Raw genomic sequence first — 18,703 nt, 5'->3', positions numbered from 1 at the left:
TAAGGTTTAAGAAAGCACTTGTTAAATCAAGAGATGAGCTCATTTCAGTTTCTAATAACATAAAATTTAGTTTGAAATAAGCATTCTTTTTAAACACGTAAATTCATTAAACATCATTAAACACTGGCACAATACAGTGGTGAGAGACTAATGGTAACCAGACTGACTGGTTTCAGATTCTAGCTTCACACCATGAGATGTGTGCCTTGGATACATTGTTTAACTTCCTTGCTCTTAAACTTCCTTGTCTGTAATATTGGGGTGATAATGAGGATTGAGTTAGTGCACATGAAGCATTTAGAATCATGTCTGGTGCACAGTGAGTGCTTAATAAATTTCAGTTATCTTAATTTATTACTGTAGTTTTCATTATAGATTGATAGTCATTCTAGAAAAAAAGGTAGGTTGAAACTGCTACAGAATATTCCTTTCTCATCAGAGGTGCAAAATGTAGTCAAAACAATTGACCAAAGGAGAAAAAAAGATGCTTAGTGAATATGTGATCACAGCATAAGCTTATTAACTCCTTAGTCCACACTACCACCCAAAGGCTTACTATTGCATAACCTCATTCTGAGGAGAGCAGTAATATAACTCCACATCTGGAAGGAAGGAAATTAAGACCTTGAATCATTGATCTTCTTTTAACTGATAGTTGGAATGGCTGCTAGAGAGAAACCATTGAAACAAGGGAAAGTGAATAATTGAACAATTAGATGTATGGGATTTACATTTTCAGACAGAAATTTAAAATTCCAGAGTTATATCCTATTGAGAAAACAACCCAAATTCAAACATATCTCATTATGGAAATAATAAACAGACCCTCTAATTCAATGGAGTTAACACTTGGAGGAAAAGAGCAGAATCGGGGTTTCTAACGAAGATTGTATATTCTCTCAGTCTCTTCTGCTTTCTTTGCTGTTCCTTTGGGCTGTAGAAAGGCAAATAATACTAGAAAATGCCCAGCTCAACCAACTCTTACATACAGTCAGAGGAGAGTCAAGAAGTAACATACATTATGTCAAAAATAATAGAATGTCTACCAAAGATGAACAGTGTAGCATGGCAGTCATGAACCATAGATTTAAAAATGGTGAAGGAATAAAGTAACGTGTGCAAAAGATGGATAATTATACTCAATGAGAACAGAAGAAAAGTTCTTCACAAATGAACAAATATTCAGTAAAATTGCTCAGAACCAAAGTGATGAAACAACTGAGTGAAATGAAAAAGAGTTTCTGGGGCTTCCCTGGTTGGCGCAGTGGTTGAGAATCTGCCTGCCAATGCAGGGGACGTGGGTTCGAGCCCTGGTCTGGGAAGATCCCACATGCCGCGGAGCAACTCGGCCCCTGAGCCACAATTACTGAGCCTGCGCGTCTGGAGCCTGTGCTCGGCAATGAGAGGCCGCGATGGTGAGAGGCCCGCGCACCACGATGAAGAGTGGCCCCTGCACCGCGATGAAGAGTGGCCCCCGCTTGCCACAACTAGAGAAAGCCCTCGCACAGAAACGAAGACCCAACACAGCCATACATACATACATAAATAAAAAGAATGTAAGCAGACAAGAATAGCATTAAAAAAATAAAAAATTAAAAAAAAAAAAGAGTTTCTGAAAAAGGGGGAAAAAACTGAGGATCAAAATAACATTGTTTTAGAACTATTTAATTCAGTGTAGGAAGAAAAAGAATAGATAGAGAAAGAGATCTGGATTGATGTTCTTATCTAATGTAAAAACTATTTGTCAGCAGGATTTGTAGTATCTTTTTACTTTCATCTTTTAATTTCTAGTATTTGTTTAAACTCTGTAATTAGCATGAATCACAGAAAAACATGTAAGACTTCTAAGAATTTGTTTTAAAAGTTGACATTTAAATCCTTTTTACTTTTGTAGGAAAGATTAGAACTGGTAGGAAAAGGTAGGTCTTAATCTATTGTTATATGTTGCTGTATACATGTTTGAAACCTTTAGGTAACTGCAAAAACAATGGCCCAGCATGAGGAACTGATGAAGAAAACCGAAACAATGAATGTAGTTATGGAGACCAATAAGATTCTGAGGGAAGAAAAGGAAAGGCTAGAACAGGATCTACAACAGATGCAAGCCAAGGTTTGTAACGTACTAATGAAGAGTAGAGGCACATTATTTTTAATAGTATTTTAAATAAATTCTCACATCAGGTATTAAAAAAAATACTGGAACTATTTTCAGGTGAGGAAACTGGAGTTAGATATTTTACCCTTACAAGAAGCAAATGCTGAGCTGAGTGAGAAAAGCGGTATGTTGCAAGCAGAGAAGAAGTTATTAGAAGAAGATGTCAAACGTTGGAAAGCACGTAACCAGGTAAGTGCAGTTAAACCCATTCCAAAATATGGAAACATGTTGGTTTAAAATAATAGGGTAAAATTTAAGGGGATAAAAATGTATGATGAGCTAGTGGAAAGTATTATGTGTTTATCAGTAAAAGTCTAACGTGTAACCTGTACATATGTGACAGGCATTAAACTTATAACTCAGTTTTTAAAGTTTTGGTTAGGTTTTGTATATTTTTAAAAACAGCTAATTTATTTACTTGGATTCCAAATTTCGGCTTTTGCTTTATCTCTAAAATGCTTTGGTACATGAAAAATGGATTCATGTAGTTTACTGAATCACTTTAAGAAGACTTGTTCACTGACTGCTACCTTTTTAGGAGGGACAAAACCATATAGCATAGTATGGTTAGAAATGCCAGCTCTAATCAATGAATTTAGGAAGGTAGCAGGATGCAAAATTAATGCACAGAAATCTCTTGCATTCCTGTACACTAATGATGAAAAATCTGAAACAGAAATTAAGGAAACACTCCCATATACCACGGCAACAAAAAGACTAAAATACCTAGGAATAAACCTACCTAAGGAGACAAAAGATCTGTATGCAGAAAACTATAAGACACTGATGAAAGAAATTAAAGATGTTACAAACAGATGGAGAGATATACCATGTTCTTAGACTGGAAGAATCAACATTGTGAAAATGACTATACTACCCAAAGCAATCTACAGATTCAATGCAATCCCTATCAAACTACCAATGGCATTTTTCACAGAACTAGAACAAAAAATTTCACAATTTGTATGGAAACACAAAAGACCCCAAACAGCCAAAGTAATCTTGAGAAAGAAAAACAGAGCTGGAGGAATCAGGCTCACTGACTTCAGACTATACTACAAAGCTACAGTAATCAAGACAGTATGGTAGTGGCACCAAAAGAGAAATACAGATCAATGGAACAGGATAGAAAGCCCAGAGATAAACCCATGCACGTATGGTCACCTTATCTTTGATGAAGGAGGCAAGAATATAATGGAGAAAAGACGGCCCCTTCAATAAGTGGTGCTGGGAAAACTGGACAGCTACATGTAAAGGAATGAAATTAGAACACTCCCTAACACCATACACAAAAATAAACTCAAAATGGATTAAAGACCTAAATGTAAGGCCAGACACTATTAAACTCTTAGAGGAAAACATAGGCAGAACACTCTATGAGATAAATCACAGCGAGATCCTTTTTGACCTACCTCCTAGAGAAATGGAAATAAAAACAAAAATAAACAAATGGGACCTAATGAAACTTAAAAGCTTTTGCACAGCAAAGGAAACCATAAACAAGACAAAAAGACAACCCTCAAAATGGGAGAAAATATTTGCAAACGAAGCAACTGACAAAGGATTAATCTCCAAAATATACAAGCAGCTCATGCAGCTCAATTATCAAAAAATAACAACCTAATCCAAAAATGGGCAGAAGACCTAAATAGACATTTCTCCAAAGAAGATATACAGATTGCCAACAAACACATGAAAGGATGCTCAACATCTCTAATCATTAGAGAAATGCAAATCAAAACTACAATGAGGTATCACCTCACACCAGTCAGAATGGCCCTCATCAAAAAATCTACAAACAATAAATGCTGGAGAGGGTGTGGAGAAAAGGGAACCCTCTTGCACTGTTGGTGGGAATGTAAACTGATACAGCCACTATGGAAAACAGTATGGAGATTCCTTAAGAAACTAAAAATAGAACTACCATATGACCCAGCAATCCCACTACTGGGCATATACCCTGAGAAAACCATAATTCAAAAAGAGTCATGTACCACAATGTTCATTGCAGCTCTATTTACAATAGCCAGGACATGGAAACAACCTAAGTGTCCATCGACAGATGAATGGATAAAGAAGATGTGGCACATATATACAATGGAATATTACTCAGCCATAAAAAGAAACAAAATTGAGTTATTTGTAGTGAGGTGGATGGACCTAGAGTCTGTCATACAGAGTGAAGTAAGTCAGAAAGAGAAAAACAAATATTGTATGCTAACACATGTAAATGGTTCTGAAGAACCTAGGGGCAGGACAGAAATAAAGACACAGACGTAGAGAATGGACTTGAGGAAACAAGGAGAGGGAAGGGTAAGCTGGGACGATGTGAGAGTGGCGTGGACATATATACACTACTAAATGTAAAATCAATAGCTAGTGGGAAGCAGCTGTATAGGACAGGGAGATCAGCTCGGTGCTTTGTGATCACCTAAAGGGGTGGGATAGGGAGGGTAGGAGGGAGATGCAAGAGGGAGGAGATATGCGGATGTATGTATATGTATAGCTGATTCACTTTGTTTTAAAGCAGAAACTAACACACTATTGTAAAGCAATTATACTTCAATAAAGATGTTAAAAAAAAAAAAGAAATGCTAGCTCTGTATTCAAACAAAAGGTTGGGAATTGGCCTTACCACATACTAGTTATGTGATTTGTGAAAATGAGGACATTAACCTTTCTGAGCCAATTTTCCTTATTTGTGAAAATGAGGACATAATACCCCTCTTCATGTTACAAAAATTAAACAATAAATGAAGCAGTTCACACAGCACCTAGCACCTGGAAAATGCTCTAGGGAACCACTCATATCTGAAGAGGACGATAGAATTTTAGAGCACATTTATTCTTTTTTTTTAATCAAGCAATCTGAAAAATCAAGAAAGGAGGATAATCTTCCCAAATCTAGATATATTCCTGTTAAATTATGATGCCTTCTTTCCTAGTTAATGGAATCAGTTACATTTAGGATTATTTTCATATTTTTGTTTAGATTGTAATGCATTATGACATTTTCTTCCCTTGTATATGTCACTTTAATGAAATTAGGTATTTAATATTAATATTAAAAGCTTGTAGATTCTTTAGATCCCTTTTTTGGCTCCATTGTAATGGCTCTGAAATGTTCCTTTGCAGCTATGAAAAATAATAGTGAATGACATTTTATTTTCCCCTTCCATTTTGGCTAAACATCTTAGCTAAACAAAGGAACTAAAGCTTTGATCTTATTTTCTTGTAGTTTGGTGCTTGATCATTATGTATGCAAGTAGCAAATGTAAACACAATTAGATACTCTGATATTTTATTATAGCACATTAGTTTCATAAAACCTATAAAACCATATTATACATTTTTGCTGTTCTAGCATCTAGTGAGTCAACAGAAAGATCCAGATACAGAAGAATATCGAAAGCTCCTTTCTGAAAAGGAAGTTCATGCTAAGCGTATTCAACAATTGACTGAAGAAATTGGAAGGCTTAAAGCTGAAATTGCAAGGTATGTGGAAGAAACCTTAAGTTGTATACAATTCTTGAAATCTTAAAGAAGTTTGTTTCTATTCTTTATGTGACCCCCTAGGTGCTTCCTGATTTTAGAAAGAATGGAAAGTGCTGGAGCCCTTACATGTGGCTTTCCTTTTATTACCTTATAGAGCCAAGCAAGCAGTAATTTAGTTTTATGCCTTCATATATGCATTATTTCTTAATATTTTATTACTTTTTGAAAAACTACATAGTTGGTATGAATCTAAAGCAAACTTTTTTAAATAGTCAAAATGACTTTTGCAAGTAGATTTTTCTTTTATTTTATTTTTGGTTAACATATATTCATGAATCTATTTTGAAAGTTTTTAATAAAGAAAGTTTTTAAATGAACTTATAGTGAAGTATTGCCTTTTAAAGATAAATGTAATATTAAAATTAATGTTTCTGGTTTACCTGTTTTAAGCTTCAATGTCCTTTGTCCCTGTCATAGCCCCTATTTATGTGATACTTGATAGCTTACAAATTTTTGTCATATTTATTCTCTTATTTTTTTCATAACAGTAGTCTGGCATTTTCAGTAGGAGAGATATTACTTAATTTTAAAATGAGGAAGCTAAGATTCAGAAAGGTACCCAAGCTTATAAGGTTAGTAGCGGTTAAACCCATGTTCCTAATTCGGGTCATCTGATTTCAAGTTCGGTTCATGATAAAAGTACAGGGGTTGGCACACTATAATCCACAGGTCTTTTTTTGTACAGCTGGAAGCTAAGAATGATTTTTACATTTTTTAAGTGATGTAGAAAAGGAGGAAGAGGAACATGTAACAAACACTGTATGTGGCCTATAAAGCCTAATGTACTTACTCAGCACCCAGTAGAGTGGAAAGCGTGTAGATTTTGCTATCAGGCAGATGTGGATTAAACTCTGTGTACCAATGCAGAGTAAAAGTGTGCATGTTACTTGACCACTTGTAGCTCAGTTTTTCTCATCTCTAAAATGGGCATGTATGACATATAATAAGTAAATCAGATCTTTCTAAAGGACCACAGGTTCATAAGTTAAGGAATTATCTTTTGAAGTGTGTGTATGGTTTTCTTAGAATTTTCTAAATAAAAAACAGACTAAAGCAACACAATAAAAATGTAACTTAAAGGATTTTAAAATTTGGAAAGTTCCAAATATTTAGTCTTTCTCCTTTACCCCATTTTTTTTGCTTAGATCAAATGCATCTTTGACTAACAGCCAGAACTTAATCCAGAGTCTAAAGGAAGATTTAAATAAAGTAAGAACTGAAAAGGAAAGCATCCAGAAGGACTTAGATGCCAAAATAATTGATATTCAAGAAAAAGTTAAAACTATTACTCAAGTCAAGAAAATTGGACGTAGGTACAAAACTCAATATGAAGAACTTAAAGCACAACAAGATAAGGTATTTTGAAGCAGTTTTCTTTTTATGTATTCTTCATATATATATTATCATTTTTTGATATACACAGTTTTGATCTACACAATTTACACAGTTTTTATATATATATTTGGATATATGAGTGGATATATGGATATATATTTGGATATATATATAAATATTTGGATGACTTACAAAAACCTTATTCATAATTTTTAATTATTGGTTTTTAGATTCTAAACAAGGGTAAGTTTATATGTGATATCTTTATTTGGTTTAAGATTTGCTCTTTAGTATGTCCCAAAATGAACTATAAATTCATATAGAAATAGTAGTAAATGCTAGGTATTTTAATTCAGTTTCCCAATTTCAAATATTGCTCCTTTGCAAAACTATGTTCTTGTAACTCATTGCTGATTGAAATTGTGTATATCAAAAAATGCTAGTTCTTTATAATTGATCAGGTTGTGTTATAGTTTTAAATAAGTAGTCTGTGTTAACCACCTACCAAAAAGAATTTTTAAATCCTTGTTTTACTTTGGATCTGAATTTTGTTTTTAATTCCCAGTGGTAAAGAACTTGTATATTGACTTTATTGTGTATTTACTACGTTAGATGAAAAAACATATAAAGAAAAAATTTCAAAATTCTTACCTCTCAGTTAACCATTGTTAGCACTTTAGTATGCTTTCGTTTACATATGAGTGATTTGTTTTTCCAAATAATTCTATGTCAAATAATGCATCATCATTTTGATTAGCTGGTTAATACCTAGTGGTATGGAAAGCCCTAACCTGTTTAACTAATAGCTTACTTTTGGACATTAAAGTTGTTCCATAGAAGATTTATTTATGAATACCCTTAAAAATAAATTTCTTTACATACTTATGATTATTTTCTTAGATGAATTTGCAGAATTATTGAGTATAAATGTGCAAGTATATTATTACTCTTTGTCATCTTAGGTCATGGAGACCTCAGCTCAGTCTTCTGGAGACCATCAGGAACAGCATGTCTCAGTCCAGGAAATGCAGGAGCTCAAAGAAACCCTTAATCAAGCTGAAACAAAGTCAAAATCACTCGAGAGTCAGGTGGAGAATCTGCAGAAGGTATGAGCGGAAGAGTAGTGGAAGGTGTTGAAGGAATTGTTTTCTTGTTGAAAAGCTAAAGAAGTACAATGGAATTTTACTCAGTCATAAAAAGGAATTTTGAAAAGAGAAAGATGTGTTAAACACTGATACTTTCTCTTATATGGAAAGGTATATATTTTATCCTTTTACTTTGAATGACTTGTGTATGTAAATAATACCTAATCATCTTTAAGTGTTCACTTGCTTGGTTTGACCACCATTTTATATTTATACTTCCATTTACTCTAAATAAGCAAATTAATAAGTTTTACATTTTAAGTCTGTAGGGCATACAGTTATATTGATTTTGTTGAATTACATAGTGAATACTTTGTCTTCCTTTAAAAGGCATTATCTGAAAAAGAGGTGGAAGCAAGAAATCTCCAGGAACAGACTGTGCAGCTTCAATCTGAACTTTCACGACTTCGTCAGGACCTTCAAGATAGAACCACACAGGAGGAGCAGCTCCGACAGCAGATAACTGAAAAGGAAGAAAAAACAAGAAAGGCTATTGTAGCAGCAAAATCAAAAATTGCACACTTAGCTGGTAAGTTTCTGTATACTTTAAGATTTAAACTTGATGGTGAAAGTTGGTTACTTGATACAGGCTTAAAATTAAATAGGAAAGAAAAAAGTGACTGTACTATAAAGTGACTTCTGTGTATGTGCGTGTGTGCTTTAGATATTTAGGTTTATTTAATTAGACACAAATTACAGCAATTTTAATTTTCAAGTGATGAGGATGTCCTTTATTTATGAAATCTTTCTTAATTGTTAACTGGTAGTAGATAGTAGATAGGGAGTACAGCCATCCTTCTGCTTTACTGTGTAACTGTTACTACCTTTTGATGGTGATCCTTTGGGTCCACAGTATACTGTCCAGAAGCCTTCTGTAAATTCCTAGACAGCATTAGATCTTACCAGCCAAGTGAGTTTTCTGTGCCTCACTTCACGGAGGGCCCCTTTAGCCCTTCAGGGAGAATATCATGTCAAATTTATGAGGAGCCCAGTGCTACAATGCTCAGGGCCTTACTGCACCTTGCTTACCAGTCTGCTCGTAGGTAAATAAAATGCCAAATCAGTTGAGTTTTATTATATGCAGCTTTTTAAATGATCTCTAAGATAGTGCCCCTGGCAACTTATTTCATAAAAGAAGTTACTTAATTATTCTTGAGTATATGCTGTAGGTTATATGAAATGAAAATTTTATAATTCCTAATATATTAAAATATTAAAGGCCATATAAAAGGGCTCCTGCTGACTAGTTTATGGTAGATCCTTTGTCTTTTTGAGATCTTAGGAAAAGTAAAATGTTTTATTTTGGAGTATACTTTATATTGGAGTAATAAAGCAAATACAGATAGGTTTAGAACTTTACTTATTGAGATGTATATCAGAATTATTGTGGATGTTAAAGTTCAGGAATAGAATCTGATACGACTTTTGAGTACTTATTACGCACATAAATGCGTTTTATTTCCAGTGTTTGATTATGATATTAATAGAATCATGTGGTTACTTCTGTAGGTGTAAAAGATCAGCTAACTAAAGAAAATGAGGAGCTTAAACAAAGGAATGGAGCCTTAGATCAGCAGAAAGATGAACTGGATGTTCGTATGACTGCTCTTAAGTCCCAGTATGAAGGTCGAATTAGTCGCTTGGAAAGAGAACTCAGGGAGCATCAAGAGAGACACCTTGAGCAGAGAGATGAGCCTCAAGAACCTACTAATAAGGTAATTAGCTAATTTGGTTTAAGTGACAAATCATTTTTGCCCTGTGCATTTTACTTGAAGATGTCTGGTGATTTAGGAGCCTTTGTCAGACTGAATTTTGACTAAACCAGGTATATAGAGAGAATTAACAAGTAAAATATTTTGATGGCATTGTTTAGTGGACTCTTGTGGGATAGGTACAGTAATCCAAAGTTTTCTTTTTATAGGTCCCAGAACAGCAGAGACAGATCACGTTGAAAACAGCTCCAACTTCTGGTGAAAGAGGAATGTGAGTTTTGTTCTTTGACAGTCTGTTTACAGTCTGTTCCCTGTTTTTCTTTTAAAATACAGGAAGGATCTAGTGATCTTTGGGCAGAAAAAATCTGTATTATAAAAATATGTAACTAAAGAGCCATTTATCCTGTGCAAAACTGCATCATGTAGTTGCTGAGATTTTTTTTTCCAGAACTCTTGTTTTCAGTATACTTTCAGTCCTATCAGATAGGTAGAGCTTTGTGACAGAGAAAGTGTCTTTCATCTTTTAGTTTGTGATTGATTTCTAAGATAGGCTACTGATGTTCCCTGTGATGTTATATGATACAAGGATAAAAGGCTGAGCACAGTTGAATACTTTCTACATTGTCAGGATGCACCACTGCAGAACATTTCCTGCACAGTTTTTAATGCTTAAGTTCAAAACCTCTTCAATAAGAGTTTTGTAATATTTAGTGAACAAAAAATGTAGAACTATACTCAACTGTCTCTTTAATTTTTTTTCTAATCTGCCAAAAGTCTACCCAAAGCAGTGTTAGGAAAACAGAGTTAATAAGGTCTGAATGCATATTAAGGTCATAATTATTAGACACTCACTTCAGGAAGCATATGTGCTTTGCTTTTGATAGAGTATATGTACTTTATAAGGAATATTTGTAGTAATCTTTTATGATTTATTATTCTTGCATTTTCCCCTCTGTAAGTGCCAGCACCTCAGACCCACCAACAGCCAATATCAAGCCAACTCCTGTTGTGTCTACTCCAAGTAAAGTGACAGCTGCAGCTATGGCTGGGAATAAGTCAACACCCAGGGCTAGTATCCGCCCAATGGTTACACCTGCAACTGTTACAAATCCTACTACTACCCCAACAGCTACAGTGATGCCCACTACACAAGTGGAATCACAAGAAGGTAAGTAAAATAATAACAGGTCTGGTTGAACTGTTTACTTAGATTTATTACAAGAAGATGACAGTAACTTCAAGGATAAATGAGGCTTCCACTAAAGCTACAGTCAGACATCATGTACAAGTGGGCATTTAATATTTTCAGGTGTATGCCTCCTGGGATACTTGTTAATGTAGCATATTTCCTCCCTCCCTTCCTTTTTGCTTTTTGTGTTTTGAAGCTAAAGAAGGAGGGAAATACACCCCTATTAAGTATATGGCATGCTTTTCCAGGACCAAATTTTTTTACCTCTATTAACTAAGAAAGATGATATGAAATCCACTTTAGAAAACCATATTAAATCACTGGTTCAACCCAAGCATCAACTTCTTCCCTGATAAACTGTCTGACCTTGTAATTGCTTTCTGCACTTTCTTCCCATGTCACTTTCTTACTCATTACAACAATTACAACCACATTTTATTCAGTTGAATACATGTTTTTTTATTCCGCTAGATTGAGCTCCTCAAGGGTGGGAATTTGTTTCTCATTGTTTAATCGCTTTACCCAACCCCAAGATAGGTGTCAGTAAAAGTTACTAAATACAATTTTCTTAGATTCTTGTCTTAACAAGTGTTAGAATTCAGTAAATTAAGTGTTTAGAAATATATAAAATATATATATGCTATGAAAGGACAGAATATTTTATTTGAACTACATTCAGTAAAATAATTATGAGATATATTACCAATTAAAGTCATTTTGTATTAGTTGAAAACAAAATGATACTTAATAAAAACTTATAATTTGACTTTGAGTTTCTTAATATCATTTTATTTGGTCATCATTTACATAGAATAATAGATGCAAAAACAGTTTATTTATTTAATTCAGCCAACAGTTTACTGCACACTCTATGTCTGTCACATAGGCAATTCAAAAATGCGTAATACATTATTTTTACCCTCAGTGTTTTTTGTCTAGTGAGTGGAAGAGGTATGTACATAAATAACTATGCAAAATGTCACCTGTAAGAGAATAGGGAAGGACAATTCTGGCTTTGGTAAGAATAGAAAACTTAATATATTAAATGTTTTAATTATTTTTCAGCCATGCAATCAGAAGGGCCTGTGGAACATGTTCCAGTTTTCGGAAGCACAAGTGGATCTGTTCGTTCTACTAGTCCTAACGTCCAGCCTTCTATCCCTCAACCCATTTTAACTGTTCAGCAACAAACACAGGCTACAGCTTTTGTGCAACCCACTCAACAGAGTCATCCTCAGATTGAGCCTACAAATCAAGAGCTATCCCCAAACATTGTGGAGGTGGTTCAGAGTTCACCAGTTGAGCGGCCTTCTACTTCCACGGCAGTGTTTGGCACTGGTACGATTAATTTTAAAATGAGGTTAGAGTAGACCTGTGCATTTATAGTTTCTTGAGTATAATACATATTTTGAATGTTCTTTGTACCTACTTGTTTCCTACCAGGTATGAAAATGGATGACGATATTCCTAACATCTTATTTTATGTTTACTGCTGAATTCTATTTTAGGTCACTCGTTTTTGTCATTAAGATCTTTCTTCCTTTCCAGTTATTTTTTGACTAATTTTAAAGGTGATACAACCTGAAACTTATTTTATGTACAGTTGACCCTTGAACAACACAGGTTTGAACTTCGTGGTCCACTTAAATGTGGATGTTTTTCAATAGTAAACACTACAGTACTATACATCCTCAGTTGGTTGAATCTGCAGACACGAAGGAATGGCTGATATGGAGGGCCAGCACCCCTAACCCCTGAGTTGTTCAAGGGTCAGCTGTAACTTAATACAAGTCCTGAGAACTAAGAGGTATCTAAAAGAACGTCAAGTAAGAATTTTCAAGTCTAAACATATAAGGAAAATTTTTTTATCCAAGGAGTCCTGGGTTTTATAAATTATAAGATGGCCCTGTATAAGCTTTGTGAGTAGCAATTCTATATCAGTACAGTCACAGTGAGTGAGATGTATTGTTGTAGAAGTTAATTGGCTTTATTAATCAAAGGTTAAGACCATTGATTCAGAGCGTAAATTGCTCTTTGTTTACACATAGATGAGCAGGAACAAATTATGTTGTTCTGTCCAAATTTTTACCTGTTTTTTTTTTTAGTTAAATGACCAAGATATTTTTTAAATTAACTTTGTCTAAATTGAGTGATTATCACGCTCTAATTCGAGATTTAAATTATGTAATTTCAAAGTTTCAGCTACCCCAAGTTCTTCTTTGCCGAAGCGTACACGTGAAGAGGAAGAAGATAGCACCATAGAAGCATCAGACCAGATCTCTGACGATACAGTGGAAATGCCTCTTCCAAAGAAGTTGAAAAGTGTTACACCTGTAGGAACTGAGGTGTGTAAAGATCTTTCTGTTTACTTTTACTTCTACCAATAGAACCAAGATATTCTTTCAGTTACAGCATTATTAAGAGAATGGACCTTTTGGGGTCTAAATCCAGAAAACTCTCTTGTTGAACTTACTGTAAAATTTCCACTGAAAACCCAGGTATTGTTGCTGTTGCCAACACTGTTTTATATTCTTTGAGTATGTTTAATTGAATTAGTTCCCATTTCAATTTTAAGAACACAGTTACAAAAACGTAGGATGAATTCCATTTCAATTTTGTTTTTAATTTAAAGAATAAGGAAGTTATAGTCTCATGGGAATTTTAAACTGGTACCTGCCAGCTTTTTCTCTGATTGACCAAAATGGTATTCCTTTATTTTCTTTTGTTGAAGATAAGTTGTAATGAATTGTTTTATTATCAAGCATTGAGACTACTAAATTAATTTCACTTGCATGTATTTAATTAATGTTCATGAACCTTATTTTATATATACCAAAGAGGAATGTGATTGTTTATATTTTATAAGTAAATATAAGTGAACATTTCTGATGTACAGCTTCATAAAATTACAGCTTTGAGTTTTGTTTTATTGGGAGAACTCACTGAACAGGTGATGCTTCATCTAGTGAACTGATATGGTTACCACACTTGTATGTCATGATTCAGGAAGAAGTTATGGCAGAAGAAAGTACTGATGGAGAGGTAGAGACTCAAGTATACAACCAAGATTCTCAAGATTCCATTGGAGAAGTAAGTAAAACATACTTAAAGTAAACAAATTATTGCTTATAGTGAATGAAATGAGCTTTGACAAATTGAAATATTATTTGGACTTCTGTTTTCAATTTGCTGCTTTTATATTTAATGAAATATTGTTAGAGTTGCCAGTGCAATTTCTGCTTTACTTCTAATTAGTATCCTGCCTTCTAAACTTTATTAAAGAAATGTTTTTGTTTATAGTTAGCACAGATTTTCCAAGCTAAGGTTGTCATGAGTAAAGATTACCCACTCTTTTATTTGGAAGGATGAGCTGGTTGAGGCTGGAGTTCATCTGGAAGTGCCCCACTTGGTATCCTTTGTTGCTCCCTCTATTGCTTCCCTTACTGAATTAAAATAATCTGTGAAAGGAAACGCATTTGTATACCTCTTCATCTTTTGAACTCTCATTGAGGCTTCTCCAGAGGCAGCCTAACTAATGGGAATGCATAGACTCTGAAGTTACAAAGCTCTGGCTTCTGTCCTTAACTGCACCACTTAGACGCTGTGTGACTGTAAGCAAGACATTAATTCTCTCTAAGCCTCAATTTTCTCATAAGATAACATAATTTTTAGTTTTGTAGAGTACCTAAAATAGTGCCTGCCACGTATTAGGCACTCAAATTATTACTTTTCTTCCATTCCTCCGCCCTACGAATTGAGAGTTCATAATTTATAGTAATTCATATTTATAGTAATATTATAATATTAGTTAATACAACTCATTATTATATGCCAAGTGTGGTTCTAAAATATTTGCATTTATTAACTGACTTAATCCTCATAAGAAATCTTGCAACAACCCTGTTTTACAGGTGAAGAAACCAATGCCCAGCTAAGTCATGCACCCGGGTTTTCATAGCATTGGAGCTAGGGTTTGAACTCAGGCTGTCTGGTTTCCATTTGTCTTGTTAAGCTTGAAACAGTACTTTCTGTCTGGATAAATTTTTAGGATCATTTTATTCTAAAATTATTTTATCTGTATAAAATAAAGGAATTGTTTCAGGCTAATCATAAGTAACCATAGATTGCAAGTAAATTTTAGTTTCTTAGATGCATTAATTTTGTAAGTTAATTTTTTCAGTTTTCCTTGGCTAAGAACAGAAAACTAAACCTCCCAGATGAATATGTAATACTCTAAATGACATCGATTTTGTGTATATTTCAGAGCGGGTCATACCTGAAGAGCATAATAACAATTTTGAAATAAGATGTGAATTTCTGTGTTATTGCCAGACTTGGTTAAATTATACTGAAATCTTTTGTGCAAAGCTTTTTCTTGAGATTGGCAAAATTGTCTGTGACTCAAAAGTGCCATTGGGCTTTCCATTTTGTCTTCTAGCACTGTCTACTTAGTGTGTGAAAGTGTAACAGTTCATTTTTCTAATTTTCTGACAATGAAGCAGATGTTCTAAGTGTTGCTTTTCTTGAAATAAGCATGTTAGTTTGTTATGTTTTTAATTATACCATGACTTACTCATTTTTTCCATTACAGTAAACATCTTTATGAATGATTTAGTTCATAAGACATTGTTTCTGGCTTGTATAAAAAAACAGCTTTTGGAATTCCCTGGCAGTCCAGTGGTTAGGGCTCCTTGCTCCCACTGCAGGGGGCATAGGTTTGATCCCTGGTCACGGAACTAAGATCCCACTTGCTGCGTGGCATGGCCAAAAAAAACCAGATATTGCTGAGTGCTGAACTAAAATAAAAAGTAAACGTTTAACTTTTTATAGTAAATATCAAAAATAAAGTTAAATTGCAGTTTATTTCAGTAGCTAAAAAAATGGAATTGTGAGGAAATAGATTAAGGGAAGAATTATTTTTACGTCTAGTATATCTTTAATGCAGTTTAAAGGCTTAAGATAGAGTTTTGAGAGGGGGAGAAGTATTTTTGTAAAAAGACAATTATAATAGTTTGTTTTAGTGTGTTTTACACAGTATTTCTGATTTGGGGAAAATTTTTTGTCTTTTTTAAAATCATATGTTGCAGTTCCATGGATAGTCTTTTTTCTGCCTTTGGTCCGCACTGTTAACTAACCACGTTGGCTGTTGAGCGCTTGAAATATGGCTAGTCCTAACTGACGTGTTCTTAAGTGTGAAATATACATTGGATTTTGAAGACTTATTACAAATTTTAAAATGTAGGATTAATAACTTTTATATAGGTTACATGTTGAAATAATTTTTGGCTATATTAAGATTATTGTTAAAATTGATCTCACCTGCTTTTTTTTTTTTTTTTTTTTTAAATTATTATTTATTTATTTATTTATTTATGGCTGTGTTGGGTCTTAGTTTCTGTGCGAGGGCTTTCTCCAGTTGCGGCAAGCGGGGGCCGCTCTTCATCGCGGTGCGCGGGCCTCTCACTATCGCGGCCTCTCTTGTTGCGGAGCACAAGCTGCAGACGCGCAGGCTCAGTAGTTGTGGCTCACGGGCCCAGTTGCTCCGTGGCATGTGGGATCTTCCCAGACCAGGGCACGAACCCGTGTTCCCTGCATCGGCAGGCAGATTCTCAACCACTGCGCCACCAGGGAAGCCCTGCTTTTTTTTTTTTTTTATGTGACTGCTAAAAAATTTTAAATTCCGTATGGGAAATGTATTGTGGCTCACATTATACTTCTGATGGACAATACTCATCTACAGTACCACACTGGTAGATTTGACACATATATACCTGTGTGTCTATATAAAGTATTTTCTCTCTTTTTTATTGGAGTATTACCCAGTGGGATTTATAATAATTCTTCTATAGGAAGACTGTAAAGAAACCCAAAGCATTTATTTTAAATTAATTCTGCTTTCAAAACCGTATTTTTAAAAATAAAATTCTGGTAGTCCATAAGTATTCTTTACCCTTTACTTATATCTACAGTATGTCACTGATAGTTTTAAGTATAATTGACTTTATTTATTTGTTTGTTTATTCATTTATCTTTTGCTTTTAAAGGGAGTCACCCAGGGAGATTATACACCAATGGAAGACAGTGAAGAAACCTCTCAGTCTCTACAAATAGACCTTGGACCTCTTCAATCAGATCAACAAACAACATCATCACAAGATGGTCAAGGCAAAGGAGATGATGTCATCGTAATTGACAGTGATGATGAAGAGGAGGAGGATGATGAAAATGATGGGGAACATGAGGTAAATTTGGATTTGAAATCATTTATTGTTTTAAACTGCTGGATGAAATGCTGAAATCCTTGGGAATTCTAATGCATCAACCAGTAAATTCTGATTCCCTGTCACTTTAAATAGATTATTATGCTTTTCTTTTATCCTGATTAGTTATGAACTTAACATTTTGCATAGAATAAGTGATGGAAAATCTCATTTTTTTTTTAATGATTACTGAGTCCTTTAGGATTTGGTAAATTTGTTAGATTAATTAAACTTAAATCTCACTGATAAGTGACTATAGATTTAATTGTAAGCACTGTGGTTTCTGGAAATAAGGTTTTTTTTTTCTTGTGGAGCCCTTATAGTTCTTTTCAAAAGAAATTGAGGTGTCATGATAATTAAAACATATTCTAAGTGAAACTTTGCATTTTATTTTGGGAGTTAATCCTATATTGACAGCTCCTCATTTTTAGATTCTTTTATTAATCAATGTTTTTTAAAAGCTTATAGCATAGTATAATTTCACCATTTTCTTATTCAATGCCACATTTTAAATTTAGAATTAAAGTGGACCACTTGACATTCTGTGGACATCTGGGAGCTTTAATCTTTGAATTGATCTCATACGAATAGTTAGAATTCAGAGTTGATTATTACTGTACTAATTCCAGTAAGCTTCACAGTTTTGATACTTGTTGCCACTGAAGTAATCCCATACAACTCTCAGGACAACTCCTGTATCCTGGTCAATAATGAGTCACTTAAATTTCTAACCATGGTATCAAGATATGCAGAACATGTGTACCATGTCCTAGATCTTTATTTATACTTGGGGAGTTTTTAACTAGGATTATGAAGAAGATGAAGAAGAAGACGATGATGATGAAGATGACACAGGGATGGGAGACGAGGGTGAAGATAGTAATGAAGGCACTGGTAGTGCAGATGGCAACGATGGGTATGAAGCTGATGATGCTGAGGTAACTGGCTAGAATTTTGACCATCAGTTTTCTTTAAGAACTTGCTTAGTATTGTTTTTCAAGAATATAAAAAGGCTTGTATTCTCAGAACGCTACAGCTTTTCTTATCTTTGGGTTTTTGTTTGTTTCTACTGTGATTTGGTTTGGTTAATTATTTTTTAAGATAACTACTTGATTTATTTGCATTTAGCATTCATATTTTGTTTTTAGGGTGGTGATGGGACTGATCCAGGTACAGAAACAGAAGAAAGTATGGGTGGAGGTGAAAGTAATCAGAGAGCAGCTGATTCTCAAAACAGTGGTGAGATTTGGTTTTGTTTTTCTTTCGTTATGTTTTGTTTTGTTTTTTTAGTCTCTTTTTAATTGAACACTTTTAATATTTTGATTTAATTAATTTAATATTTTAACCTGACG

At 34.1% G+C, this 18,703-nt stretch overlaps 1 protein-coding gene across 3 annotated transcripts in view; it reads left to right on the top strand.

Moving 5' to 3' along the window:
* Positions 1-18,703, top strand: part of TPR (translocated promoter region, nuclear basket protein) — a 66,799-nt gene that overhangs the window by 34,392 nt on the left and 13,704 nt on the right. For all 3 annotated transcript variants that reach the window (XM_036845986.1, XM_036845995.1, XM_036845977.1), the window contains exons 29-43: positions 1,973-2,110; positions 2,213-2,344; positions 5,520-5,650; positions 6,856-7,066; positions 8,008-8,151; positions 8,521-8,719; positions 9,700-9,905; positions 10,112-10,173; positions 10,862-11,070; positions 12,157-12,429; positions 13,288-13,436; positions 14,098-14,181; positions 17,136-17,333; positions 18,158-18,289; positions 18,500-18,590. In XM_036845986.1, the coding sequence (XP_036701881.1) occupies positions 1,973-2,110; positions 2,213-2,344; positions 5,520-5,650; positions 6,856-7,066; positions 8,008-8,151; positions 8,521-8,719; positions 9,700-9,905; positions 10,112-10,173; positions 10,862-11,070; positions 12,157-12,429; positions 13,288-13,436; positions 14,098-14,181; positions 17,136-17,333; positions 18,158-18,289; positions 18,500-18,590 (2,359 nt within the window). The remainder of the gene's footprint in view (positions 1-1,972; positions 2,111-2,212; positions 2,345-5,519; positions 5,651-6,855; positions 7,067-8,007; positions 8,152-8,520; positions 8,720-9,699; positions 9,906-10,111; positions 10,174-10,861; positions 11,071-12,156; positions 12,430-13,287; positions 13,437-14,097; positions 14,182-17,135; positions 17,334-18,157; positions 18,290-18,499; positions 18,591-18,703) is intronic.

This window comes from Balaenoptera musculus, chromosome 1 (assembly GCF_009873245.2).
Source record: "Balaenoptera musculus isolate JJ_BM4_2016_0621 chromosome 1, mBalMus1.pri.v3, whole genome shotgun sequence".
Taxonomy (NCBI): domain Eukaryota; kingdom Metazoa; phylum Chordata; class Mammalia; order Artiodactyla; family Balaenopteridae; genus Balaenoptera; species Balaenoptera musculus.
Note: the sequence above shows the minus strand (reverse complement) of the source record. Positions and strands in the feature narration are given on the sequence as shown.